Here is a 27,165-nt window from a genome sequence, read left to right on the forward strand (position 1 = left end):
ATGTTCATGGCATTCACAAGAGGTCCATACACAAAAAGACCATTTGCAATCTCTCAGAAGTCACCACTATCCATCAACCATGGCACTGTCTCCTTTGACTGAAAGAAGCTTTCCAGGGTCCCAGATAGGTCTGGAACAGAAATGTCCTCAAATTTGAAATTTGAAAGGGAATATAATCATTCCTCTTAAGGAGGATTTCTTTCTTTCTTTCTTTCTTTCTTTCTTTCTTTCTTTCTTTCTTTCTTTCTTTCTTTCTTTTTTCATTTGTATGCCAATCTTTCTCCAAAGAGCCCAGTGCTGTGTACATGGTTATGTTTATCGCCACAGCAACCCTGTGGGGTATGTTAGGCTCTAGAAAGCCATCCCACATCTGCCTGGCCTTGATGCAAAACACCAAATCTTTATCTTGGGGGGGGGGGATGTCTCAGCTCCGTAGAGATGAGAAACTCTTTATATAATTTTGTTCAGTTGTCTATTTAAATGAACCCATTATTGTTTTTAACTGAAACTTAAGTGTCTTGACTGTTTTAAATGGTTTTTATCTTTTGTAAACCACCTTGAGAAATAACAAATAGATGGTGTATTAATGTGAGAGCCAGCGTGGTGTAGTGGTTAGAGTGCTGGACTAGGACCGGGGAAACCCGAGTTCAAATCCCCATTCAGCCATGAGACTAGCTGGGTGACTCTGGGTCAGTCACTTCTCTCTCAGCCTAACCTACTTCACAGGGTTGTTGTGAAAGAGAAACTCAAGGATGTAGTACACCGCTCTGGGCTCCTTGGAGGAAGAGAAGGATATAAATTTAATAATAATAATAATAATAACAACAACAATAATAATGTGCCAGATAGATAGACAGACGGATGGACGGGCAGACGGACAGGCAGGCAGACGGACAGGCAGGCGGGCAGGCGGACAAGGAGATAAATCAGATAACTTTCTGTGGGGGTTCCCCACATCGCAGACAGAGAGAGGTCTTTAGGAACATAGGAAGGCGCCTTCTACCGAGTCAGACCATCAGTTCACCTTGCACAGTACTGTCTGCGCTGACTGCCAGCAGATCTCTCCGTTTCCAGATAGGAGTCTTTCCCAGCACTGAACCTGGGACCTTCAGCATGCAAAGGAGATACTCTGCCACAGAGTTACTCGGCCCCATCCTCGAAAGGGGATCTCTCCCTTTTAAATAGAGGTGCTGGGGAGTAAACCTGGCGCCTTCTGCATCACTTGCAGAGCTAGAAGGAAAGCTGGGTGTGTCCAGACCTGTCCTGTCTTCTCAGACTAGGTGCTGCTCTCCGGGGTCTCCAGACAGGGGTCTTTCCTTTCTCAGTCTCGCTGTGTGAGATCTCTGTATGTATAATGCTAGGGAATGACTTTGGGTATCCCAAGTAGGTGCCTGATCACCAGGAGGATGAAGGATCTGGATAATCTGGATTGATGGATTAAGTGCCATCAGGGGCGTAGCTAGGGGAGAGGGGGCCTGTGTTCATCCCTCTCTCTGGCCCCTCCAGAGTGAGGGAGATAATGAAGAAAATAGGGAGGGGTGGACCCGGAGGGCCCTCAGGAGCTAGGGGCCCCTGTTCTTTGAACCCTTTCATTCAATTATAGCTACGCCCCTGGGTTCCATCCAGTCCGTGCCGCCTCTTAGCAACCACCTAGATAGATTCTCCCCAGGATGATCCGTCTTCAACTTAGCCTTTCAGGTCTCTCCATGGTGCATTCTTTGCTGTCGTCATCGAGTCCACCCACCTTGCTGCTGGTCGTCCTCTTCTCCTCTTTCCTTCCACTTTCCCCAGCATGATAGACTTCTCCAGGGAGCTGGGTCTTCGCACTATGTGTCCAAAGTATGATAGTTTGATCCTGGTCATCTGTGCCTCAAGTGAAAGGGATAGAACTGGATCCACGTTAAGCTCATTTCTAGCCCCCTGTGGAGTAGCAAGGCCTAGTTGCCTTTCACTGGAGACTCCTCCTAGAGGAGTGCTAGAAACCCGCCTCAGAGCTGGGAACCTTTCCCCTGAGATTCAATACCCTCTGTCCATGCTCAGAGGCAAACCGCTTAACCACAGCTTGGTAGGGAGGGGGAAACAGCTTCACACCACATATCAAAACCATTCCTTTGACATTTCTGCACCCTGTGCATATTTTTAAATGGCTTTCTCCCACAATCCCATCTTTATCCGCAGTTTGAGCGGGAGGGGGGAGGGAGGGAAAGCGAGTCCTACTGGATCAGGCCCAAGGCTTATCTAGTCCAGCATCCTGTTTCCCCTTTTGGAGACCAGAAACGTACACAGCACTCCAGATGTGGCTGCACCATCGATTTGTATAAAGGCATTATAATATTAGCAGTTTTATTTTCAGTCCCCTTCCTAATAAATCCTCAGCATAGAAAGAAAGAAAGAAAGAAAGAAAGAAAGAAAGAAAGAAAGAGGGAGGGGGTGGGAGAGGGAAGGGAGGGAAGGAAGGAAGGAAGGAAGGAAGGAAGGAAGGAAGGAAGGAAGGAAGGAAGGAAGAGAAAGAAAGAGGGCCATTTCACCTTCCTTCTATGCCTGCTGGGTGGAATGGGGGTCTAGGTAGGCTGCCCCTGAGAACCATCCGACAACCTGCCACCCAAAGCAATCAACTTCCTCAGCCTACAAGGTAGGGCTGACCCTGACACCCTGGTGCTGGAATGGGAATATGCTCCAGGCAGGGCTGGACCTAAAGTTGCCAACTCAGCCCGGTGCAGCTTTTTTGGTTAGTGGGGGATGCCATAGCCGGATGTCCTGTGCTGATAAGTTCTGACATAGAATCACAGTGGACAGTGGTGGCCCAAGACGTAGGCATATAAGGAGCTGCCACCTACCGAGTCAGACCCTTGGCCCATCTAGCTCAGTACTGTCTACTCTGACTGGCAGCAGCTCTACAAGGTTCCAGGCAGGAGGCTTTCCCAGGCCTCCCTGGAGATGCTGCCAGGGATTGAACCGGGGACCTTCTGCATGCAACATTATTTTATTATTATTTATTTTTAATTTTTTACATTTATATCCCGCTCTTCCTCCAAGGAGCCCAGAGCGGTGTACTACATCCTTGAGTTTCTCTTTCACAACAACCCTGTGAAGTAGGTTAGGCTGAGAGAGAAGTGACAGGCCCAGAGTCACCCAGCTAGTTTTATGGCTGGATGGGGATTTGAACTTGGGTCTCCTCGGTCCTAGTCCAGCACTCTAACCACTACACCACGGGGGCTCTCCCACTGAACTATGTCATCATCCAGCGTTCCCCCTAATTTTTTTCCCCATCTGTGCACAGAATGAGTTTTGTTCTGGGTGGCAGTATCAAGGCAGTGTGTGTGCATGTGCATTCAGAGTGGGACACTTCCTGATTCATCCTGAGCGGGACCTAAAATTAACTGAGCAGACATCAAAAAGCTTGTGAGCACACACCTTAGAGAGAACAATGGCCCCATCCTCCACCGAAACAGGAAGCTGCCATATACTGAGTCAGACCCTTGGTCCATCTAGCTCAGTACTGTCTACACAGACTGGCAGCGGCTTCTCCAAGGTTGCAGGCAGGAGTCTCTCTCAGCTCTATTTGGAGATGCTGCCAGGGAGGGAACTCGGAACCTTCTGCATGCAACATGCCAGATGCTCTTCCCAGAGTAGCCCCATTCCCCCAAGGGGAATATCTTTCAGTGCTCACATGTAGTCTCCCATTCATATGCAAATCAAGGTGGACCCTGCTTAGCAAAGGGCTGACATTTCACACTTGCATGCAGAAGGTTCCAAGTGTCCCGCCTGGCAGCATCTCCAAGGTAGGGCTCAGAAGGGACTCCCTCCTGCAACCTTGGAGACGCTGCTGCCAGTCTGGGTAGGCCATACTGAGCCAGATGGACCAAGGGTCTGACTCAGTAGAAGGCCGCTCCTTAGGGTTCCTAAGACCAGCTTGCTCCTGAGGACTGGCACCAAAGACACTGCCCTCTCCCTTTTTGCAAGAGGCTCTCCCTAAATGCCTTCCCGGAGGCAGTGATGGGCTGGATGAGAGGTAACAAACTGAGACTGAATCCAGATATGGCGGAGGTACTTATGATGCAGGGTCAAATCTCGGGAGATAATTTTGATCTGCTGGTTCTGGACGGGATCACACTTCCCTAGAAGGAGCAGGTACGCAGTCTGGGGGTGCTTCTGGACACAAAACTCTCCCTGGTGGTGTCCCAGGCTGAGGCAGTGGCCAGAGGTGCCTTTTATCAGCTTTGGCTGATACGCCAGCTGCGTCCGTTTCTTGAGATAAATGACCTCAGAACAGTGGTACATCTGCTGGTCACCTCCAGACTTGATTACTGCAATGTGCTCTATGTGGGGCTGCCTTTGTATGTAGTCCAGTAACTGCAGTTAGTCCAGAATGTGGCAGCCAGGTTGGTCTCTGAGTCATTTCGGAGAGACCATGTCACTCCCATCTTAAAAGATTTACACTGGATGCCAATAGGTTTCCCAGCAAAGTACTAGGTTTTGGTTAGAACCTATAAAGCCCTAAACAGCTTGGGCCCTGGGTATTTAAGAGAACATCTTCTTCGTTATGAACCCCACCACCCACTGAGATCATCGGGAGATGGAGAGATCCGTCTGCATTTGCCACCGGCTCTCGTCTGGTGGCTACTCAGGGACAAGCCTTCTCCATTGTTGCCCCGAGGCTTTGGAACACACTTCCTGCTGAAATAAGAGCCTCTCCATGTCTTACAACTTCTATAAAGGCAGTCAAGATGCATTGGTTCACCCAGGCTTTTAATTAGACATTGTTTTAATTGTGTTTTAATCGTTTCAACATTTTAAATTTTAATTGTTGAAATGTCTCAGTCTTTTTATTGGTTGTTTTTATTGTTTTGTAAACCGCCCAGAGAACTTCGTGTCTGGGGCGGTATAAAAAGATGTTAAATAAATAAATAAATAAAATTAAATAAGAGCAATTGCGGCTTGTATGATGGGGATTGGCAGAGGAGGCAGCTGGGAGCATCTTCCCGACCTGTGGGTGCCCAATTAATTGGCCCAGCCTGATGGAAGGACCGCCCCAGTTCTGGAGCATCCAGGACACAAACAGAGGTGGCCTAATCGATTCAATTGCATGACTTCCTGGTAAGCCAGCTTGTAGAATCCTGCGTGTGAACTTTTCCTCATTGAAAAGTCAAAGGGACTAGATACTTGGATTTTTAAAGTGAGGGCTGAAAATTCAGGAGAGAGGCTGGCATACCCAGGAGGTTTAGTCAGAGTGTTTCAAACTTTTTTTTTTTTTTTAAATCCACTTTTGAAATAAGCTCAAAGACAGGAGCAGGGGTGTAACTATTATTCGGCAAGGGGAGGTGGCTGCCTGGGGGCCCCCACGCCTCGAGGGGCCCCCCAGAGGCAAGTCACATGTGAAGTGTGTGTGTGTGTGTGTGTGTGTGTATCAGCGAGGGGCCCGTTTTAAAATTTTGTCTCTGGGCCCACTCCAGACTTGTTATGCCCCTGGACAGGAGTGTTGTGTTTTTTTTTTAAACACAACAATTAAACTTTTTCTTTCTTTTCCTTAAAAAATGAGAGGGAGTCTGGGTTCACAGCAGGGGAAACTATTTTAAACTCTGCACAGGGTGCAGAAATGTCTTTAAATGGCCCTGATTACTGGGTGAAGCACACACACAAACACCCAGATATGGATGAACAGGTTGTCTCCGAGCATAGACAGTCCTCTTTGAAACCTCTGTATCTCTTGGTTGTCGCCATGGGCTCCTCTGTGAGTCAACAGGGAAACCTCCGGACGGGGGTGGGGGGTGATGCGGGGGTGGGGGAACTGTCGGACTCTGCCTCCGCGGGAAAATCTCCCCCCCCCGCCCTTCCACTCTTTCCTCCTGGACGTTTCCCACACACCGTCTGCAGTGCATTTCTCTCCCCTCCTCCATCCCTGTGAGCTGGGGCGATCGATGGGGCAGCGCGGGGGGAGAGTTGTGGTGGAGCGGAGCTTTCTCCCCCTGCGCCCCCTAGCTAGCTCCCACGGCGGCCGTGGGGCGGGTGGGGGGGCGGGACGCTGTGGGAAGACAGGAGGGAGGTCAGCTTAGGACTAGAGAGGCCGGTGCTGAGCGGCGGGCGGGGCGGGGGGAGCGGGACACACCGCCCTCACAAAGGCAGGCGCACCAACAGGCCGGGGAGGGTGGGTCCGTGTGTGTGCTTTGCCCCCAGTGTGGACAGCCAGCGCACTGCCCCCTTCTTCCTCCCAGGCCGGGATGGAGAGACCAATAAGGCCGAAACGCCCCGTGATAGATGGGGAGCGAGATTAGAAGCGACGGGGCGCCCTGGCGCATGGCCCGCTGCCGGCGCAGTCCCGGGCAGAGCCCCAGACACGACAGGCAGGAACCTGGGCGCCAACCTGCGAGCTCAGCCTACCTGCACCCAGAGACAGACCGGCCTCAAACCTGCCTAGCCCTCGGCTTGGCTTCCTTCCTTCCTTCCTTCCTTCCTTCCTTCCTTCCTTCCTTCCTTCCTTCCTTTCTTTCTTTCTTTCTTTCTTTCTTTCTTTCTTTCCCGCCGTCTTATTCCTCTCTCCCGTCCCCCCTCCCTCCCCCCATCCCTCCCCCTCGCTCTCCCTCCAGCCAGAATTGATTTTATATCGCTATTTCCCCTTGCCCCCTGCTGCTGCTGCTGCTGCTGCTGCTGCTGCTGCTGCTGTCGTCGCTGGCGCTTCCCCCTCCCTCCCGCCAGCTCTCCCTCCGTCGGCCTGCCCCCCTCCGCGTGTGTAAGAGCCGGGAGGAGGAGGGCGCTCCTGGTCGCTTGTGGGTGTGAAGGAGAGCGCGCGAGAGACCCAGGAGGTGCCCGATCCACGCGCCAGCCAGCGCCAGGCGGGCAGGTGGGGGAGCCTTCTCTGCTGCCAAGGCGGCCAGCCTGCTCCAGCGATTGGGCGGCGGGGGGGGGGGGGGCGCGGAGAGGGAGGACAGACCGAGTGCTGGGAGCCGTGACGTCAAGGCCAGAGGGAGGCAGAGCGGAGAGGCCGGGCTGCGATTTGCAGTTACGGGGAACGTCGGAGGAGGAGGAGGAGGAAAGAGGGAGAGGGAGCTCAGGCGAGCGCGCCCGTCCCCGCAGCAGCCTTGGCAGGAGCAGGCGACCTGCCGGGCTGGCTTGCGCACCCAGCCACCGCCTGCGCCGAGGGATCGCATGGAGATCTCTTGAGATGTCTGGCGATCTGGATTGAGGCGGCGGGGGGAGGAGGAGGAGGAGGAGGAAGGAGGAGGAGGAGGGGGGAGGAGGCGGAGATCCAGGAGGAGGAGGAGGAGGAGGAGGGGGTGGGTGGGTGGGGGAAGATCGCCTTGCAGGGGGCGAGCCAGCGCGCGATGGAGCTGAGCCTCGACGGGCTGGGCAGCCTCCACCAGGCCGGCGAGCTGCTGAGCCCCGCCGGGGCACACGGCCGGCAGCCGCCGCCGCCGCCTCCTCCTCCTCCGCCGTCAGCTCACCGCAACCTGGTCTCGTCGCACGGCCGGCCGGCGATGGTCTCCACCATGGCGTCGATCCTGGACGGGGCGGGCGAGTACCGGCCGGAGCACACGCTGGGCGCCCCGGCGGCGCTGCACCCGGCCATGAGCATGGCCTGCGAGTCGCCGTCGGGCATGAGCACCTACACCACGCTGACGCCCCTGCAGCACCTGCCGCCCATCTCCACCGTCTCGGAGAAGTTCCACCACCATCACCACCACCACCACCCGCACCACCACCACCACCACCCGCACCACCAGCGCCTGTCGGGCAACGTCAGCGGCAGCTTCACCCTGATGCGCGAGGAGCGCAGCCTGGCCGCCTCCATGGGCAACCTCTACGGGCACTACCCCAAAGACATGCCCGCCATGGGGCAGCCCCTCTCGCCCCTCTCCAACGGCCTGGGCTCGCTGCACAACAGCCAGCAGTCGCTGGCCCCCTACGGGCCGGGAGGCCACCTGGCCGGCGGCGGCGGCGGCGGCGGCGACAAGCTGCTCACGCCCGGCGGCTTCGAGGCTCACATGCTCTCCCGGAGCGAGGAGCACCTGGCGCGGGGGCTGGGGGCGCCGGGCGCCGCCGGCATGATGCCCCCGCTCAACGGCATGCACCCCCACGGGCACCCGCACGGGCAGGCCAACGGCGCCCTGCTGGGCGAGCGGGAGCGGCAGGCGTCCGCCTCGGGCTCGCAGGCCGGCGGCCCCGGGGGCCAGGTGGAGGAGATCAACACCAAGGAGGTGGCGCAGCGCATCACGGCCGAGCTGAAGCGCTACAGCATCCCGCAGGCCATCTTCGCCCAGCGGATCTTGTGCCGCTCGCAGGGCACCCTCTCCGACCTGCTGCGCAACCCCAAGCCCTGGAGTAAGCTCAAGTCTGGCCGCGAGACCTTCCGCAGGATGTGGAAATGGCTGCAGGAGCCCGAGTTCCAGAGGATGTCCGCCCTCCGGCTGGCAGGTAGGCGCGTCTCGTGGGAACGGGGCCGGAGCGCAGCCGCCTTGGCGCCTTCGCGCCAGCCCCAGCAGAGGGAGAGAGGGCGGGTGCGTGGGGGGTGTGGGGCGGCCTCCGAAGGAAACTGGCGCGGCGGGGAGAGAGCTCCGAGAAAGGAAACTAGGTGGAGGGAGACACGCGTGTCTGCCGTGCGTGCCAGTGTGTGGGTGGCCCCTGCCGACGGGTCACTGGTGTGAATGGAGTCCTCAGGGGCACGCCGCGCCGGCAGAACCTTCCTTTCGCCTCCTCAAGTGGCGTTGCAAAGCAGCCCCTTCTTCTTCACACGTTCGGCTGCCCGTCATCTCCCGGGGAAAGAGAACAAGCGCTGGGAGGAGGATGCTAGATCGAGAAATGCGGAGGGATTGGTACTCACCCGCCCGCCTCCCCGCCGCCCGAGCACAGAGATCACCCGATCGATGGTTATTAGATATCTTCCACCTCCTCTCTTTCTTGCCTCGCCATTTATGCTACTTATAAACCCTTATTACCGTAGCAATAGTCGTTTTAGTATGTGTATTTATTACTACCAGCATGACGACTGTAGTACTTCCAATGCTAGGCGCTGGGCAGCTATGGAAATGAATACAGTCCCCACCCGCAAGCTTGTAACCTTTTCAAGCAACAGTTCTCTACCTCTCTTCCTACCTTGGTGCCTTCCTGAGTCTGTCTCTTCCTTCCTCCTCTGCATATATTTCCTTCCTTCCTTCCTTCCTTCCTTCCTTCCCTGCATCTCTCTCCCCCTCCCTCTCCCCCCCTTCTCCCTCCCTCCTCTCTGGTACCATCTCTTAGAGGTTAACAGTCCCACTTTTGAGCAGGTTGAAATCCATCCCTGAGCCCTCTTAATACAACAGGCAACAGTCGAACGAAGCCCAGCCCAGGGAACCTGCAGCTCTTCGGGCTACCTGTTCAGACGTATGTGTCTCTGTTACATAGGAACAGGCCGGGGCGGTCTAGAACGGACTCGTCGATCCGTCCGTGCCAGAGGCAGAACAGTCGGTGGTGTCAAAAGGGCAGGAACTTCGTGCGGGGAGGGAGGGTGGGTGGGCGGGCAGCAGGGGGAGAATGTCTTTCAAACAAGAGAAGGTTTCATCACAGGCACGCCAGATCACTCCATTGATTTCAAATAATCTCTCTTATTTATTTATTTATTTATTTATCTATCTGTGTAAACCACACTGGAAACGTTTTGAAAAGCGGTGTGTAAAGAGTAGGAAGAGTAGGAGTAGGAGTAGGAGTATTAATTTGCTTTAAAGCAGGTCTTCAAAACCACGAGGAACACACACACACACACACACACACACACACACACACACACCAGTTTAAAAAGTGGTTTTACTATTGCGGTGGATTCTGGAGCTGTTTTATGGAGGCAGAAGTGATTTGACCTTTAATTGGTGGGAGAGAAAAAAGAAAGCAAAAGCAAACACATATCTGTGGTTTGGGTGTACTTATAGGCTCACGGATGGAAAGGCTGTGTGTGTGTGTGTGTGTGTGTGTGTGTGTGTGTGTGTGTGTGTGAGAGAGAGAGAGAGAGAGAGAGAGAGAGAGAGAGAGAGAGAGAGAGAGAGAGAGAGAGTCTTTTAAGCAAATGTTTTCTCTTGACACGTGTGTCACCCAAGTATACACTCACTTCCCGCCCCGCCAAAAAAACCCACCCTGCTTGATGGGGGCAAGAGGCACAGGGTTGATTTCCTCTGGGATTTATGCCAAATTGGGGGGGAGGGGGCTTCGAAGGAGGAGAATTCATCCCCCCCCTCCACAAGAAATAATGCCAAGGATCCTGGTGGATAAGACTGGGAGGCTGTCTATTGGTCGTCGGCCGTACTGCTTCCAGAAGGAGAGGTTCGGAGAAAGCCCAGAAGCAGCGGTAGGAGGGGAAGAGGCGTCCTCTGTTCAAAGCTCGGAGAGGTAGGCTGCCTCCGAGTATGAAGGTTCCATTTTCTGTTGGTGGCGAATCCCCGATGGCAGCCCTCTCTTCCTCATCCATCAAAGTGTCTCCGTTCCTCTTTTAAGGCCCTTTGAAACCAGCGGCCTTCGCCACAATCTTGTGGCAGTGAGTTCCATCGGCTCGCTGCCATGCATTGGGTGAAGAAGGGCTTCCTTTCGCCGCCAGTCAGATTCACTGGGTGACTTTGAGTGTTAGAGGGGGAGACCGTCCCTGCACGGTCAGATATGGGGGTGGACCGTGGATTCCCATATTTCACCAATCTGTCATCAATTTCTTTCCTTCTTGAAACATCCAGGGCCAGGGGAACCAAGGTTGAACCAATCTCATGACACACACACAGCAGCGCACACACCAGGCGTGGATGTTGCTGAATAGCTCCAAGTCAGCTGGTCTCGCTTGACCTCCCGCCCCCGCCTCCCTTCTTGCTCCCCCTCCCCGCTCCTGCGGATCAATATCAGCTCCTTCATTTTACAAATGGCAGCGCCGATCAATTATCTATAACCAAGGCAACGCGTTGCCTACGAACGAGAAGCGCTCAGACCCGGGGAACCTCGCCTTAAGAAGAGGGGGGCCCGTTCCAATCCATTTTCCTGCTAAGAAGCCCGGGGTTGCTTGCTTGATTCGAATTGGGATTTTGAACTTCTGGTTTGCTGCCTGTGATCTACCCCGGGGAAATCGTAAACTGCTCTGCCGAATCGGATCAAAGTCCATAATTCAGTTTTCAGCACAAGCAGGGCGTGAAAGCCGAATCTCTCCTCACTTGCAACCAGTGATGTAGTGGCCAGTTCAGAAGGGCAGGCGCTCTCTGTGACACCCCGACAGCTGGAGAAGCCGAGAAGTACCGGCGCTCCGTCCCTGCGGGTCCCCCCTCTACGACACACCTGCTTGTATCCCAGACTGCCTTTGAAGGTGGAGGCTCTGCCTTTAGCTATCACGGCCAATGACCTCTCCCACAGACCTCTCTGACCTTGTCCATTCTTTTCCTTTCTAAGCGAGTGCCACATTTTGTGGCGGTGAGTGCCACAAGCCCCATTCTCCCTCCCGGGGGCAAAGCTTCCCTTTGCCGAACCAATTGGCTTCCTTGATCGATCCCGCCTTCTGCTAGGGAGGACAAAAGCACCCCAGGTTTCCTCAGTACAAGTTCCCACTCACAACGTCTGAACAGGGAGGCTCGTGTGCATACTGGGCCGGAGCCAAGGGAGGGGTTCAGGGACGTGCTCTGAAAGAGGCCAGCTCGCAGGAGGCCCTGCTGACCCAGGACAATGTGCGGGTTCCGGTCGGTTGTGGATCTATAGATCGATTGATCGTGACATCTGTGCTGGACTCGCGGGAGGGGGGCGGAGCGTCATCTTTTTCAGATGTGTGTAGACGAGGCGCATCATGGAGGGGAGGTTCACGCTCTCCCCCCTTCTCTGCTTCTTTCTTTTCTTCTTTCCTCTCCGCCTTTCTTATCCCCACTACATCTTTCTTTCTTTCTTTCTTTCTTTCTTTCTTTCTTTCTTTCTTTCTTTCTTTCTTTCTTTCTTTCTTTCTTTCTTTCTTTCTTTCTTTCTTTCTCCTCACTCATCATTTCCTCCGTCCCCCTCTTATCCACCCGTTTTGTCTTTTGCTGCCTTCCTCCCTCCATTATATTTACCCGTTTCCCCTTCTTTTTCTCTCCCCTCCTTCTGTGCCTGGTGTAGTGGTTAGAGTGCTGGACTAGGACCGAGGAGACCCGAGTTCAAATCCCCATTCAGCCATGAAACTAGCTGGGTGACTCTGGGCCAGTCACTTCTCTCTCAGCCTCACCTACTTCACAGGGTTGTTGTGAAAGAGAAACTCAAGTATGTAGTACACCGCTCTGGGCTCCTGGGAGGAAGAGCGGGATATAAATGTAATAATAATAATAATAATTCTCTGCCTCTCTTTCTTTCCTCTTTCTCGCCTTCTCTTTCCCTCTTCGGGGGAATCCTTGACTCTCTGTCTCTCTGACCATTTGTCGTCCCTCCCACCCATCCGGGGGTCCGTCCCTGCTCTCCGCCCCTGCCCCTTTAGAGGCATGCAGTCAACCCCAGGACTCAATTCGAATAAAGTTCTGCTGTCGCCCGCCCCTCGCCCTCCTCTGTCCCTCCCTGCACTGTCTCAAACTTAGAACTTAAAGCCCTTCGGGGCCTGGGACTAGGCAAACACCATAGGCATGGATAGCCCTATAATCACTACCATTCATATGCTGTAACTCCAATAACAACCTGAAACCCATAATGCTGGAGTCTGTCCTAAATAATCATAATCACAATAATATTTTCTGCATCAATAGCTAACAACAACAACAACAATAATAATAATAAATTAACAATAACAACAACAACAATAATAAATACTTAGCAATGCTCTATATGGAATTTAGTTGAGTGCATTTTCAACATATTTATAATAATGTCAACAAATACATTAGCAATGGCCAATATGGACTTTAACTGGGTGTTTTCATTATTAATATTAAATTAATATTAATATTAATATTATTAACAATGCATTTTAAACCCACTTAGCTAAGAGCTATATGAACAATTGTTAAGTGTATTATTATTGCAAACCTCTGCTAATTTATTATTGTGGCTAGTAACAATATTGCTAAGATGATGATCTATAGTTTGTACAAGCTCTAGTCAAGTGGATTTGGAATGTATCGTTGATATTAATCACAACATTCATGGTAAAATCTGACCAACTAAAATGCATACAAAGCATTGTAGTGGTCAACTTCCTAAAAAAAATAAAAATGAAAATGAAAGATGAACAAGCTGGCAGAATCAATCCAAATTTAAGCAATTCCAAGACAAAATTTATCACTTGCTGAAGGTCCTCCTCTTGAAATCAAAGTGCATGATTCTTGTCTGGATCAAACCCAGTGAAAACAAAAAGAATCAGAAAAAGAAACAGGGCATAGAATTCAACAGCCTCCATTCTGTTCTAAGCATATTTACTCAAAAGTAAGCGAGGATGGGAGTAAATCCTTCCGTGAGTTCCACAGGATTTACTTCCTCGTAACTCTGTGTAGGATTGCAGTCTTAATTTGATTTTAATAGTCTCTGTCTATCTATCCATCTTCAGCAATCACTTCAAATAGATCAATTGCCTTTCAGTATCCTTTCTTTAATTACCTTGTCATAGTCACCATCGGGGTTGGTTAACAGCAGGAATCCTCTCCCTCCTTTCAATGCATATTTATGGGTAAAATGTATGTAAGGGGATTCAGATCCGCATTGCTCGTTGCAAGTGTGAATTGCACATGCATGTAATGCCCAGATTAATACGGAATAACAAGGGTGTGAATGTGAACTAAATTTGGTGTCAGGCCAGCCTAGCATTTGGAAATTAGTGTGACCAAAAAGGCAGAGACTATTATTATTTTTATGTGTATATTTCACCTCCTTCAAGGCAGTGAATATTTAAGATCTTATATATGGTGCTGTGTTAATAGTTATCAAATAAAAAACACAGGCATTATTACATCACAGGATATGTATTTCTGAAGCATTGTTTGGCATGACACAGAGTTTCTGCCTTGGTGTGAAATTATTTCTTTTACTCAAAATATTTGTCATAGCAAATGTATTAACGTGTGTGTGTGTGTGTGTGTGTGAACACAGAAAAAAAAAATCTCTATTTTGTGTGGGTTAAATGCAGACCCCTTTATGCCTTTTAACCCCTACCCACGAAAGAGCAGATCTTATTCTTATTCGTATATATCCCATGTTTGTCTATCATACTCTGCAGAGTGACTCCAGCAAAGAAATTCAGTGTGTTGTGGAGTAATGCAAGAAAGCATTATTGCAAGGGATTTGCCATTTAAGTTTTGTTACAGTGTTTGTGAAAAGCCTCTGAATCGCCACCAGGTTTAGGGGCACTTTGGGGCAAGTGTTAGGAGGACCCCTTCTCATCTTGCTCTGATTCACTGGCTTCTCTTCTTCTCCTTCCTAAAGCAGACCCAAGGTGGTGGGGCTGGGGGAAGATTCAGGAATGTATCCCCTCCCCCTGGCTGAAAGCTCAGCTTGGAGTTCCCTTGGTTGATGAGGTGGTGGTGGTGGTGGTGGGGTTACCTATTTTCTTTGTACCCATTAGACTTTGGCTGGGCTCACATGCTGGGCGTCCAACACTCCATTCTCTACATTTGATGACCAAAATGTTGCTGGTTGTAGGATAGGAAACTTAGGAAGCTATTGATATGGAGTCAGACCTTTGATCCATCTAGCTCAGTATTAGCTTCACTCTCCAAGGTTACAGGCTGAAGTCTCCCCTACTTGGAGTTGCCAGGGAGTGAACCTGGGACCTTCTGCATGCAAGCATGCAGATGCTCTTCCATTGGGCGAGGGCCCAATCTCGTCCAGTGCTCACACATATAGTATCCCATCCAAATGCAAACCAAGGTGGACCCTGCTTAGCTAAGGGGACAACTTGTGCCTGCTACCACAATACCAGTTCTTCCCAGTGCTCAGCCAATTGGGCATACATATGTGTGAGCCAACCCCACTGGGATACTGCCTCCCTCCTTCATCCCACTCTCAGCTGTTTCCCTTCCAAGCAGAACCAGTTTAGATCGCTTATATAGGAATATAGGAAGCTGCCATATACTGAGTCAGACCATTGGTCCATCTAGCTCAGTATTGTCTACACAGACTGGCGGCGGCTTCTCCAGGGTTGTAGGCAGGAATCTCTCTCAGCCCTATCTTGGAGAAGCTGCCAGGGAGGGAACTTGGAACCTAGATGCTCTTTCAGAGAGGCGCCATCCCCTGAGGGGAAATATCTTACAGTGCTTACACTTCTCCTCTCCCATTCATATGCAACCAGGTCAGACCCTGCTTAGCTAAGGGGAACAGTCATGCTTGCTACCACCAGACCAGCTCTTCTCTCCCCGCTTGAAAGGGGAGATGAAAACAGACACATCCTTCTTATGATAGAGGGAGAAGTCTGTCACTAGCTATGATGGCCACACAGAACCTCCATGTTCAGAAACAGTCTACTTCTAAATTCAGGATTCTGGGAGACAAAGAATGAGGAAGCAGGGGCTGCTGTTTTCATGCTCCTCATGTGGGCTTCCCAGAGGCAATTGGCTGTCGCCTGTCGAAAACAGGATGTTGCTGGGTCAAATGGGCCGTTTATCAGTGGATCTTAATACAATTGCGTGTTCTATCTATCTATCTATCTATCTATCTATCTATCTATCTATCTATCTATCTGTCTATCTATCATATGTAAACCCAGCAAAGATGCAAAAGGAGGGACTTCTTGGACCTGCCATGCAAAGATGTACTGCTCACTGGCCATGCAAGTTCATCGGCGCATCCCGCCTCTCTGTCTCTTACACCAGTAGTATCTTCTTACACCCAGTGTGGAGAGGAGACAGGTCTGTCGCCCCCAGGCTCCCTGGAGCCGAGGCCAGTGGCTCCTCTGCACAGACCCTGCGTCTGGGAGATCTGTGTGTGTGTGGGGGGGGTGCGTGCGCACAGAGAGCGGGACTGTCCTCAGGCAAGCTTTGAAAAATGGAGGCCCACCTACTTTCCTTACCCCTGGAAAGGCTGACTTGGGCGCTTGTAAGAGGAAGAGCGATCCATCCTCAGAGGCGGCTATGTGTCTTGCGACTCTGAATCAGGCAGGGATCCAGGCAGGACCGCCACCTGGAAGGTGCTCAGTTTATGCAGGGAGAGAAGGACAGATGGGTAACTGCTTGGTACTGAGCGGGGGGGGGGGGGGGCTTTGGTTCACCTAGCTCAGGATTGTCTGCTGCGGCACCTTTCTCGCGGCGAGTAGCTGCCTCTCCAGCCGAGGAACCTAACGATTCGATCCCACCCTGCAGAGACAGGACAGAACTGTCCGCCCTCTGTGCAGGCTGTTAAGGAGGCTGGGATAGTAACTCATGCCGAGAGGGATGGAGCATTCTCCTAAATGCACTCTCCCTACCTTGGGAGCAATCATAAGAACATAAGAAGAGCCTTGCTGGATCAGGCCCAAGGAGGCCCATCTAGTCCAGCATCCTGTTTCGCGCAGTGGCCCACCAGATGCCGCTGGAAACCTACAGGCAGGAGTTGAGGGCATGCCCTCCCTCCTGCTGTTGCTCCCTGGCAACTGGTACTCAGAGGCATCCTGCCTTGGAGGCTGGAGGTGGCCCACAGCCCTCCGACTAGTAGCGGTTGATAGACCTCTCCTCCATGAAGTCATCCAAACCCCTCTTCAAGCCATCCAGGTTGTTGTCTGTCACCACATCTTGTGGCAGAGAATTCCACAAGTGGATCACGCGTTGTATGAAGAAGTACTTGCGTTTGCTGGCCCTAAATTTCCTAGCCATCAATTTCATGGGATGACCCCTGGTTCTAGTGTTATAATATGTGAGAGGGAGAAGAATTTCTCTCTCTCCAATTTCTCCACTTCTTTCTCTCCAATTTCTCATGTGTCTCCCCGCAGTCGTTTTTTTTCTACCGACTGAGAGGCAGCAGGGTTTCAGATGGGAGTCCAGTAGGCGCTTGCTACTGAGTTATATGACCTCACACTCCTCCTCCTCCTCCGCCTCCTCCTCCTCCTCCCCCCGGCTCCTGAAAAGTCTCCACCAACTGATGTCAAACCGGTTTCAGATACCAGTGCTGGGCTCTAAGTCCATTGGGTAGACTCTGAACTCTAAAGTTCAGAGAAGGAGAGCTGGTCTTGTGGCAGCGAGCATGAATTGTCCCCTTTGCTAAGAAGGGTCTTCTGGGTTTGCATTTGAAAGGGAAACTACATGCCTGAGCAGTGTATAAGATATTCCCTTTTTCGAGGATGGGGGCAGCTCTGGGAAGGGCACCTGCTTGTTTGCATGCAGAAAGCTTCAAATTCCCTCCCTGGCAGCATCTCCAAGATTGGGCTGAGAGAGACTCCTGCCTGCAACCTTGGAGAAGCCGCTGCCAGTCTGGGTAGACCGTCCTGAGCTAGATGGACCTGACTCGGTAGCTTCCCATGTCCCTAAAGTGACTGGTACAGCAGGGGTGACCCCCCACACACACACACACCGGAAAACTCCAGTTTTCATGGAGACCCACCGGAAAACTCCAGTTGCTTGTGGGAGGAGGCGCGCTGAGGACACAGACGTGAACCTTCCTAGCACGAGAGAACCCCGTTGCAAAGCCCGAACGGAGCGCCTGCCTGGCCTTCACAAGTGACAAAGACACAAGTGACATTTCCCTCTTGCCTCCTCCTGTGGAAGTCATCATTTCCCTGTGAGAGGGGGAGAATTTCGCCCAGGAGCAAACCCTGTCCTCGGTCCCACCAGGCGGCTGAAGGACTGGCTTCCCGGACAGGGTGGGGTGTTGCGGCTGGGGATGGAAGCCGAACTGAATTGATTGCCAGGGAACTCCTTTCCCAAGAGAAGCCCCCAGCAGGGACGGCGGGTTGCCGCGCTAGAGACACCGAGAGTTGTGATGCAGAGAGAGAAGGCAAGGAGGGAGGCCCAGATGGCCCAGAAGGGAAGAGCAGGAGTCCCTCTTGTTTCCCTGGGCAGAGGTTCAGCAGGTGCCCTGAAAACCACCACGAGTCTGCTTCGGATCACCGTGCCCTATACAACAAAAATAGCATGCATGCAGAGAAGGAAAGAGAAAATGTGGGCTATGTTAACAATGATCATAGCAACAATCACACATTTATCATTATTATTATTTCTATTATTATTGCTATTACTGTTATTTACACTGGGGTGTGCGTGTGAACACAAGAGCACTGTACGGGTCTTCCTGAGTCTTTAAATGCTGATTTGACTATAGCGTCAATCCTAAATTTGGAAGTATCTGCCCTGATTGATATCAGAGGGGTTTTACTTTCAGAGTAACCATGCATAAGATCAAGGTGACAATACACAATAAAGTAATGGGAGAGGAGTTGAAGTGTGTGCGTGTGTGGAGGGAAGCAAGAATCAAAGGGGGAAACTGAGACATGTGGGAGAAGGAAGGAAAGTAATAAATGGATGGAAAGAGAGAGGGATAAATAGATGGAGAAAGGAAGGAAAGGAAGGAAGGAAGGAAGGAAATAAATGGATGGAAAGAGAGACGGATAAAATAAATGGAGGAAGGAAGGAAGGAAATTGAAGAAATAAATGGATTAAGAGAGACAGAAATGGATGGAGAGAGGATGGATGGAGAGAGAGAGAGAGAGAGAAAGAAAGAAAGAAAGAAAGAAAGAAAGAAAGAAAGAAAGAAAGAAAGAAAGAAAGAAAGAAAGAAAGAAAGGGAGGGAGGGATCAAGAGACAGAAATGGATGGATGGATGGAGAGAGAGAGAGAAGAAAGAGAGAGAGAGAGAGAGTTGGAGAAATAAATAAATGGATGAACTGAGAGAGAAAAGGAAGGAAGGAAGGAAGGAAGGAAGGAAGGAAGGAAGGAAGGAAGGAAGGAAGGAAGGAAGATATTAATAAAGTGTTTGTGTGTACAGGGGCACAAGTGCGAGAGAGACAGAGATGGAGAGAATAAGACTGAAGAATAAGAATGGAGGAAGGACAAAAGACATTTACCCAGCTAGTTTCTATGAATTTGAACTGTGCATAATGCAGAAGACAATATGGGGGAGGGGGGAAGGCCTCGATCCCTCCTCTGGGTGCGTCTCAGCGGCGGGCTTGCCTCCCCGATCCTCGCTCTCTCCCGCTTGCCAAGGTGTCGGGGAGAATTATTTACGGGGTCCAAGCGGTATTCATATGTATTTAGAGTAATTCCGTTGGTGTTTAATTAGGGCGGGCGAGTGGCATCCTTTAGTTCCAGTCAATGCCCTATTGAAAAGCAGTTAATAGCATGCAAATGGTCCCCCTCTGCCTTTACAAGGTTCTGGTAAATAAAGATTTAAGCACTCGCCACAATTGGCTCTTTAAGTACCCCTGTTGTTCACTCTAATTGAGCCGTCCATGTTTTATTTCCGATTCCACCAAATAAATAATAATTTAAATAGTGGGGGCGGGGGGCGGGGGGAGAGAAACCGAGGATAAAAATCCAGTTATTATTACCGTACCTTGAAGGTCCTTGGTGTTTTGTTTTGTTTTTAAACGGGGGACCCACCTTTTCAGGGCTCAATTTCATGGCGGGGGAGAGACATATTGGGGTTCATGTGTGTCTGGAAACACGCCGCTGTCCTCTAGAAATCATCTCACTCTGTCCCTAATCGGCTAGGAATTCTTATTTTATATTTTGCACTTCATCTTTCGCGCTGTGCCTAATAGGCTAGGGTTGTTGTTGGGTTTTTTGTTTGTTTGTTTGTCCCCCACCCCACCCCCAGTTCCTCAGCCATGCTTGAATTGCGCTCTGCACTTGCTCAGGGGCGCCGGCATCCCTTCTTGCTCGACATGGGTTCCCAGATTGGGCCCTGGCAATTATAACAGCTGCCTGGGCTAAAAGCAAGCGCTTAAGATTTGCAGCACGATCCTAAATATTTTTACTCGGAAAATAACGCCCCCCGCCCCGCTTGTTTTCTAGCAAGCGTGTTAGGAACGCCAGCCCAGCCGGATGCTAGGGATTTGGGGCGGCCACGATCCAGCCGAAATTGAGCGCCAGATGGACAGAAAGGCACTTATACTCGGCTAGATTGCGCCCTAAATGTACAGTATATAGTCAGATACAGGGGTGTCGTGGAGAGGGGACGCGCAGGGACCGTGCGCCGGTATTTCTCGGCTTTTCTGGCTGTTGGTGTAGGTAAGGCCAGGCGGGCTGCTATTTAGAGCCTTCTGCACTTCTGAACTGGCAGCCACATCACTGGTTAGATAATATTTTGAACCAGGCATGTTTAGATTTGCTCACTTCCGTCTAATCGAAGTGAAACTGAAGCGGGAATTGAAAGGCCGGTTTAGACGGTTGGTAGGTAGACTTTTGGTTTCTGAAAAATAAATTGTGTGCAATCGATTTCGATTCCTGTTCTGAAGGAAGGAAGGAAGGAAGGATCCAGCGAGCGAGCGAGCAAGCCAGCCTTTCCCTCCTAAGAGCGTATGCATTAAAATTATACCTATCTATATATTTGATTTCATCTATCTCTGTGATCAGTCGTCTTTTTAATCTATGTATCTATCATCAAACTAAACAGCATTGAAGCAAAATACGTGCATGTATTTAAACATACGGAGGTTAGAAAAATCTAAGAATAAACTTCCACCTCTATGAAATATTAAAACCTTACTTATTATTAAAACAGACTCCCAGTTATATGAAATATTAATTCGTTTCGTGGTAGAAATGGGGTATTTCCTCTGAAGTAAGGTCCACAAAGTCCTATGAGGCCTACTCCTCAGCGTGGCTACGTTTACAGTAAGCGCTGAGTCCGTATTCCATCTGAAATCCTTTCTTTTTACTCTGGATACATTTTTGGAAGGATGAAAAGCCGGCCACGAATTCAAGGCCAGGAAGTGGGCCAGAATACCAGATACACCAAGGAAATTGGGGGACCTCCGAATCTACTTGAAGCCGTTTTTAGATCCCTTGTTTACACCATTTAGGAGAGATTCGGTTGCCCAAAACGGAGAGACCGTGACGAATTTCCTTCCTTCCTCTTTATATCCAGCTCTTTCTTTCTTTCCTCGGCAGATGCTCTCTTAGTTGCATCAAAGGCTATTTCCTCTGAAGTAACACAAGAGGAATTCCCCACTACCTACAACTGGATCCACTTTGGATCTACATTGTCCACGATCCACAGCTCCAACCGTGGTCATCAGCCTTCCTTCCGGCAAACGCCAGGCATTTAGGTAAAAAAGAGGGCCCGCTGAAGTCAGTGGGGATAATTCTTTCTAAAGATACGAATTCAGGATGGACGATCTGGTTTTATTTTGAGAGAGGTGGGTGCCTGTTAAAAATCAAAACCCTTTTAAAATCACCCAACAGGGAGCCGAAAAAGAGAATTTTTTTCAGTCGGCCATAGAGACCTCTCTCTCTCCCCCCTTGACTCAGTCTTTCAAAATTAAAATTATTGAATTCATGCGAGAATCAAAGCAACCCTAAAAATCACATCTCCTCCTGGGGCCTCTGATTAAGATGCCAAGCAGGGAGTAGAGGAGTTTGGCTCTTGCCTACGATCCTGGGGGCCCGATTCTGCGGCTGTTTGCAGAATAATACGCGCCGCCCCAAAGTGTTAAAGTAAGGTCTAAAGTACAGCCCGAAGGGAGGGTTGCAAGGGAGAGAATTCTCGCAGTGAATCCAAATCTTTGCTTCTCTGGAAGCAGCCTTCAACAGGTGTACTAGGGAATAAGGTTCGCTGAACGCAGTGGGGCTTCCTCCCGAGTAAAAGCGCAGAGGGACGGTGCTGAAGGGGCTCCTGCCTGTTCCTGGGGAGACTTTGACCCCCGAGGAAACGTGTCTAGGATCCGTTCACCAAAGCGTTGTGTTACTCCAGTGAAATGCTCTTAAGAATCACAGGTTTAATGGAGACATGATGGCCGACTGGTTTTGTGCCTCTGGAATCCGAACTGGGAACGTCCTTCAAGGCCCCGATTCCGCCCTCAACCATAAACTCTCCAGGTGACCTAGTAGCCTCCTGCACTTTATTGCCACACAAATTTAATAAAAATTGTAGTGAGAGAAAAAACCCGCCCACAACCCTTTCTTTCTCTCTCTCTAAAAGGGTTTTTTAAAAAAATCCTTTTTTACAAGGTTATTGTAAAGCTTAATACTAACAATGATGCAGTGCAAAATTTTGATCCGTGGAAACAAAGGAATGTCATCCCCAAATAAATCTATCCAGAATAGGAAGGTTTTAGTAATCAAGATTTCCTAATATGTGTTGGTAGGTGAGACAAGCTGTCTTCGGTTGGGCCCAGGGAAATCTGCTTAGATGGACAGTTCAAGGGTTTCATTTGATTTGAACGTGTGAGCCGATCAACAACAAAAAATATTTATATACCGCTTTTCAACAAAAGTTTCCAAAGTGGTTTACATAGAGAAACAAACAATAAATACAATAGATCCCTGTCCCCAAAGGGCTCACAATCTAAAAAGAAACATAAGATCGACACCAGCAACAGTCACTGGAGGGATGCTGTGCTGGGGGTGGATAGGGCCAGTTACTCTCCCCCTGCTAAAGAGAATCACCATGTTAAAAAAAAGTGTTTCTTTGCCCAATTAGCAGGGGGCAAAGCTCTAGGCAGTCGGAATGTAGACAGGTTGCTCGAAAGACGGAGGGAAGGGGGAAACAAAAAAGGACAGAAAGACTTCCTAGCTTGGGAGGGAAGGAAGTCTTTTGGAAGAATTGGTAACTAGTTACAAGCCACAGACTGAACGTGTGAACAGGAGGAAATCCTGGAAGCGAGTATCCAATATTTTGTAGCCAGCCAGACGAGTGACCAGATGAATGCTGAACAGTTCGCCTGGATTTTATTTGAAGACTACCTTGTCCATCCTTGTTCTGGGCTTCTGAGCATTGGATCATGCCCCAGACGTGCCATTTATTTCAGCCCAACAACCGTGTATTAAATGCCACCCACGTCAGGGCAGCTGTCTGGATGGTTTTGTTTTTGAATGTGTAAAATTCATTTTCAATAAAATACCTTTTCCGAAGGGTTAACCCACCCCCCACAACAAAGGCAAGGGCTAACCCCTCCACCCCCCACACAAAGGCAGCTTGAGAGAGGATCTCCTGAAACCCAGTCAAAATATTGCCCTACCGGACTCCACTAAAACAATACGTTAAATTTATTGCACTGTCTAATTGACTAATTGCTAAAAACTAATTGAGGAGGGGAGCATTTGCTTTTTTAAAAAAAGAACCCCCCCACTTTATTTTTATTTTTAAAGCCTTTTTCATAATCTACTTATTTTAAAGCAAAACAAAACAAGATTCCTGGGGAAAGGCAAGTACTTAAAGGTGTCAAGAAAAAGGATTTGCGCATTTCCATGGGAGGATTTTTTTTTTTTTTAAAGACCCATTTTAAGGAGGGAAATCACTGCCGCCAGCAAAGTAGATGCCTGGAGGGATTTAATTTTTATTTTAAATTCGACGAAAATGTGGACTGTAACTCACAGCAAACTTACTCGAGCGCAATTGCTTTCAGCAGGACTCCTCTTGAGTAAGCCTGGAGTTCAGCCTGCAGTGCATTTGGGCTACAAGGTATAGACAGGAATGAGAGAGAGAGAGAGAGAGAGAGAGAGAGAGAGAGAGAGAGAGAGATGTTTTTCTAAAAGCTGATTATGAGACTGAAGAACTAAATGGTTCTTTAAAACAAGGGAAGGAACAAAAACAAGGAAGGAAGGAAGGAAGGAAGGAAGGAAGGAAGGAAACTTCCCTGGAGAAAGATTTTTCGAGGGCAAACCCAGAGAGATCCCGATCGGATCTGAGTACGGTTGACTTCATGGGTGCGGAAGGAAGGAACTGTAAAGAGAGAGAGGAAGAAAGGGAGGAAGGAGGAGGGAGAGGGGGAAAGAGAAAATGGATGGATGGAAATAGGAAGGAAAGGAAGAGGTGGGGGGGAGTGATAGAAATAAAAGAATAGAGAAGGAAGAGCAGAACCCCGATGGGGAACGAAAAGAGAGAAAAGAGAAAGGAAGGAAGGGGAAATGGCAGGAAAGGGAAGACTGAGAAACAGTGAAAGGAAAGAAGGGAGGTCTTGAAGGCTGCAATGCTATTGCACGCTTACACGAGCGGAGAGTCGATCGCAGTGAAAGCGGTGGGGTTTGCTTTGCTTCTGAGTAAGTCCTGCCTAGGTTTGTGCTCCAAATAAGCAAAGGAATGGAAAGGCCCAGTTCAGTCACTGAGTGCGGTGGATCGGAGCCGTTCCTCCTTCTCCATGCCCCCCCCTTGCTTTCTCCCCCCCAGCCCACTAGCGTCCAAGTCTGAACACGAGGGGGGTGGTGGTGTCCGGGCTGCCTCTTTATTTGTATTTATTCCGTGTTCCTTCTCCCGCCCCACTCCCATTTCCCTGATTGCATTTAAACGCGCCATTATCCAGAGCTGGGGCCGGCAGTGGGGGAGGGCGGTTTGGCATTCCGATCCCCATCGATTACTATCCCTAATTCATCACCGTCTCCCCGATCGATCCCTCCTCGCTTTCCTTGGATGCAGCTTTCATCCGCCTCCTTTCCTCCCCCACAACGTCTCCAAAGGCGGCTTCGGTTGCCACTCCGGAGTCAGATGGCTTCTTTTGGGATGGAGAAGCCAGAAAACGGACTGGCTGCAGTGTAGAACCATAGACGTCAGAAGAGACCTCGGGAGGTCTTCTAGTCCAGTCTAATAAAACAACAACAACAACAACAACAACAATAATAATAATAACAAAATAATAATTATTAATAACATCGCACACACTGAAGTTAAAAGAAAAATTGGAAGTGAATACATCAGGAGAGTTAGAAAGATCCTCAAATCCAAACTCAATGGCGGGAACACTATACAAGCCATAAACACCTGGGCTATACCTGTTATCAGATACACTGCAGGAATAATAGACTGGACCCAGGCAGAGCTAGAGACGCTAGATTGTAAGACCAGGAAAATCATGACCATCAATCATGCTCTGCACCCCCGCAGTGATGTAGATTGGATATACCTCCCTTGCAGCTCAGGTGGAAGAGGAATGCTGCAAGTCCATCAAACAGTAGAGGAGGAGAAAAGAGGCCTTGAAGAATATATCAAGGACAGTGAATAATGGTCAAATGGTCAATAACGCAAAACTATTCAACACCAATGAAAGAAAGCAGGCCTACAAGAAAGAACAAGTCAAGAACCGAGCAGAAAAATGGAAAAAGAAGCCCCTGCATGGTCAATCTTTGCACAATATAAGTGGAAAATCAGACATCACCAAGACCTGGCAGTGGCTTAAGATGGCAACTTGAAGAAAGAAACCGAGGGTTTAATACTGGCTGGACAAGAACAGGCACTAAGAACAAATGCAATAAGAGCAAAAGTTGAAAAATCCACAACAAACAGCAAGTGTCGCCTTTGTAAAGAAGCAGATGAAACAGTGGACCACCTAATCAGTTGTTGTAAAAAGATCGCACAGACTGACTACAAACAAAGGCATGACAAAGTAGCAGGGATGATACACTGGAACATCTGCAAAAAATACAAGCTACCTGTAGCCAAAAATTGGTGGGACCATCAAATTGAAAAAGTTGAAGAAAATGAAGATGTAAAAATATTATGGGACTTCCGACTACAAACAGACAAACATCTGCCACGCAATACACCAGATATAACTGTAGTTGTGAAGAAAGAAAAACAAGTCAAAATAATCGACATAGCAATACCAGGGGATAGCAGAATAGAAGAAAAAGAAATAGAAAAAAATCACCAAATACAAAGATCTACAAATTGAAATTGAAAGGCTGTGGCAGAAAAAGACCAAAATAATCCCAATGGTAATAGGCGCCCTGGGTGCAGTTCCAAAAGACCTCAGCCAATTACAAAAAGCAGCTTTACTGGGAACAGCCTATATTCTGCGACAATATCTATAACCATTGACAATAAAATTCTGGCATCCCAGGTCCTTGGGAAGGACTCGATGTCTGGATAAAACAAACCAGTCAATAACACCTGTCTGACTGTGTAAACAAGAAATAATAATAATATTAACAACAACAATAACAACAACAACAACAACAATAATATTAACAACAATAATATTAACAATATGACAATATTAACAACAATAATAATATTAACAATAAAATCCAGCCATCCCAGGTCCTTGGGAAGGACTCGATGTCTGGATAAAACAAACCAGTCAATAACACCTGTCTGACTGTCCAAACCCCAGGTCATTGCAGGAAATTGTGACAGCATTCCTGATATTCTGGTGTCATTCCCCACCTGGGGAATTTCAACCCATGTGATGTTTCTAGCTAAAATCTAAGCAGATCCAGGGACATTATACCAAATCTGACAATGTTACTGTCCTATCAAACCATGTGGGATGTGGCATTTTCTCTGGTCCACAGGCCTAGTGACCAGATCCCAGGCTCCTAATCATCAGAGGCTAAAGCATGTTGCTTCATAAAGGGAAAGTTGTGCCTTCGGTGTCGACTCCCTGGTCCTGGTGACCACAGAGCCCTGTGGTTGTCTTTGGTAGAGGGGTTCGCCATTGCCATCTCCCGTGCAGTATGAGATGATGCCTTTCAGCATCTTCCTATATCACTGCTGCCCGATATACGCGTTTCCCATAGTCTGGGGAACATACCAGCGGGGATTCGAACCAGCAACCTCTTGCTCCCTAGGCAAGTTACTTCCCTGCTGCCCCATTAGGTAGCTCCATACTGAACCCAGAAGTGTATTGGCAGCAGTCCATGAAGCTTGACCAAAGCACATGGAACCAATTCCAGACCATCTGTGCCCACTCAGCAGCCTCATTCTGTACCAGCTGAATCTCCAGGACTGTCTTCAAGGGCAGCCCCTCCCCCATAGCGTGCATTGCTGCAGTCTACTCTGAATTTGCTAGTGTGTCATTTTGTCTGTAGTTTTCTCTCATTTGTCCATCTGTCTGGCTTCCAAGGAAATGCAGTAGAAGGATGCAGAGAATAAACTAACATCCCGGCACCCTTTGGAAAACTGGGGCTTAATAACCAGGGTTATCTTGGACTATGTCTGTACTAGATTGCCTCCTCTAAGCGAGCGGGGCCGTCTCTTTGGAGATGCTTTCTAGTGCCTTTTCCAAACAAGACGGTAGCACGCAGTGTACATTTCCAGAAGCTACTATGTACTATAACCAGGGTTATCTTGGTCAGTCGTGCTCTTACCCCTGGACTTTGGGGCTGAAGTCCAAGGCCTCCACTCCCCCAAATCCTCCTCAGTCTGTCCTGGGTGGTGTGGTCACCGCTGGCCTGC

The 27,165-nt window shown here is 49.5% G+C and overlaps 1 protein-coding gene across 1 annotated transcript in view; it reads left to right on the forward strand.

The window, feature by feature from the left end:
* Positions 1–7,319: 7,319 nt before the first annotated feature.
* The window catches only part of ONECUT3 (one cut homeobox 3), a 63,433-nt gene continuing 43,587 nt past the window's right edge, over positions 7,320–27,165 (forward strand). The window contains exon 1 of the mRNA XM_053300924.1: positions 7,320–8,409. Within this exon, the coding sequence (XP_053156899.1) occupies positions 7,320–8,409 (1,090 nt within the window). The remainder of the gene's footprint in view (positions 8,410–27,165) is intronic.

This window comes from Hemicordylus capensis, chromosome 2 (assembly GCF_027244095.1).
Source record: "Hemicordylus capensis ecotype Gifberg chromosome 2, rHemCap1.1.pri, whole genome shotgun sequence".
NCBI classification, from domain to species: Eukaryota; Metazoa; Chordata; class Lepidosauria; order Squamata; family Cordylidae; genus Hemicordylus; species Hemicordylus capensis.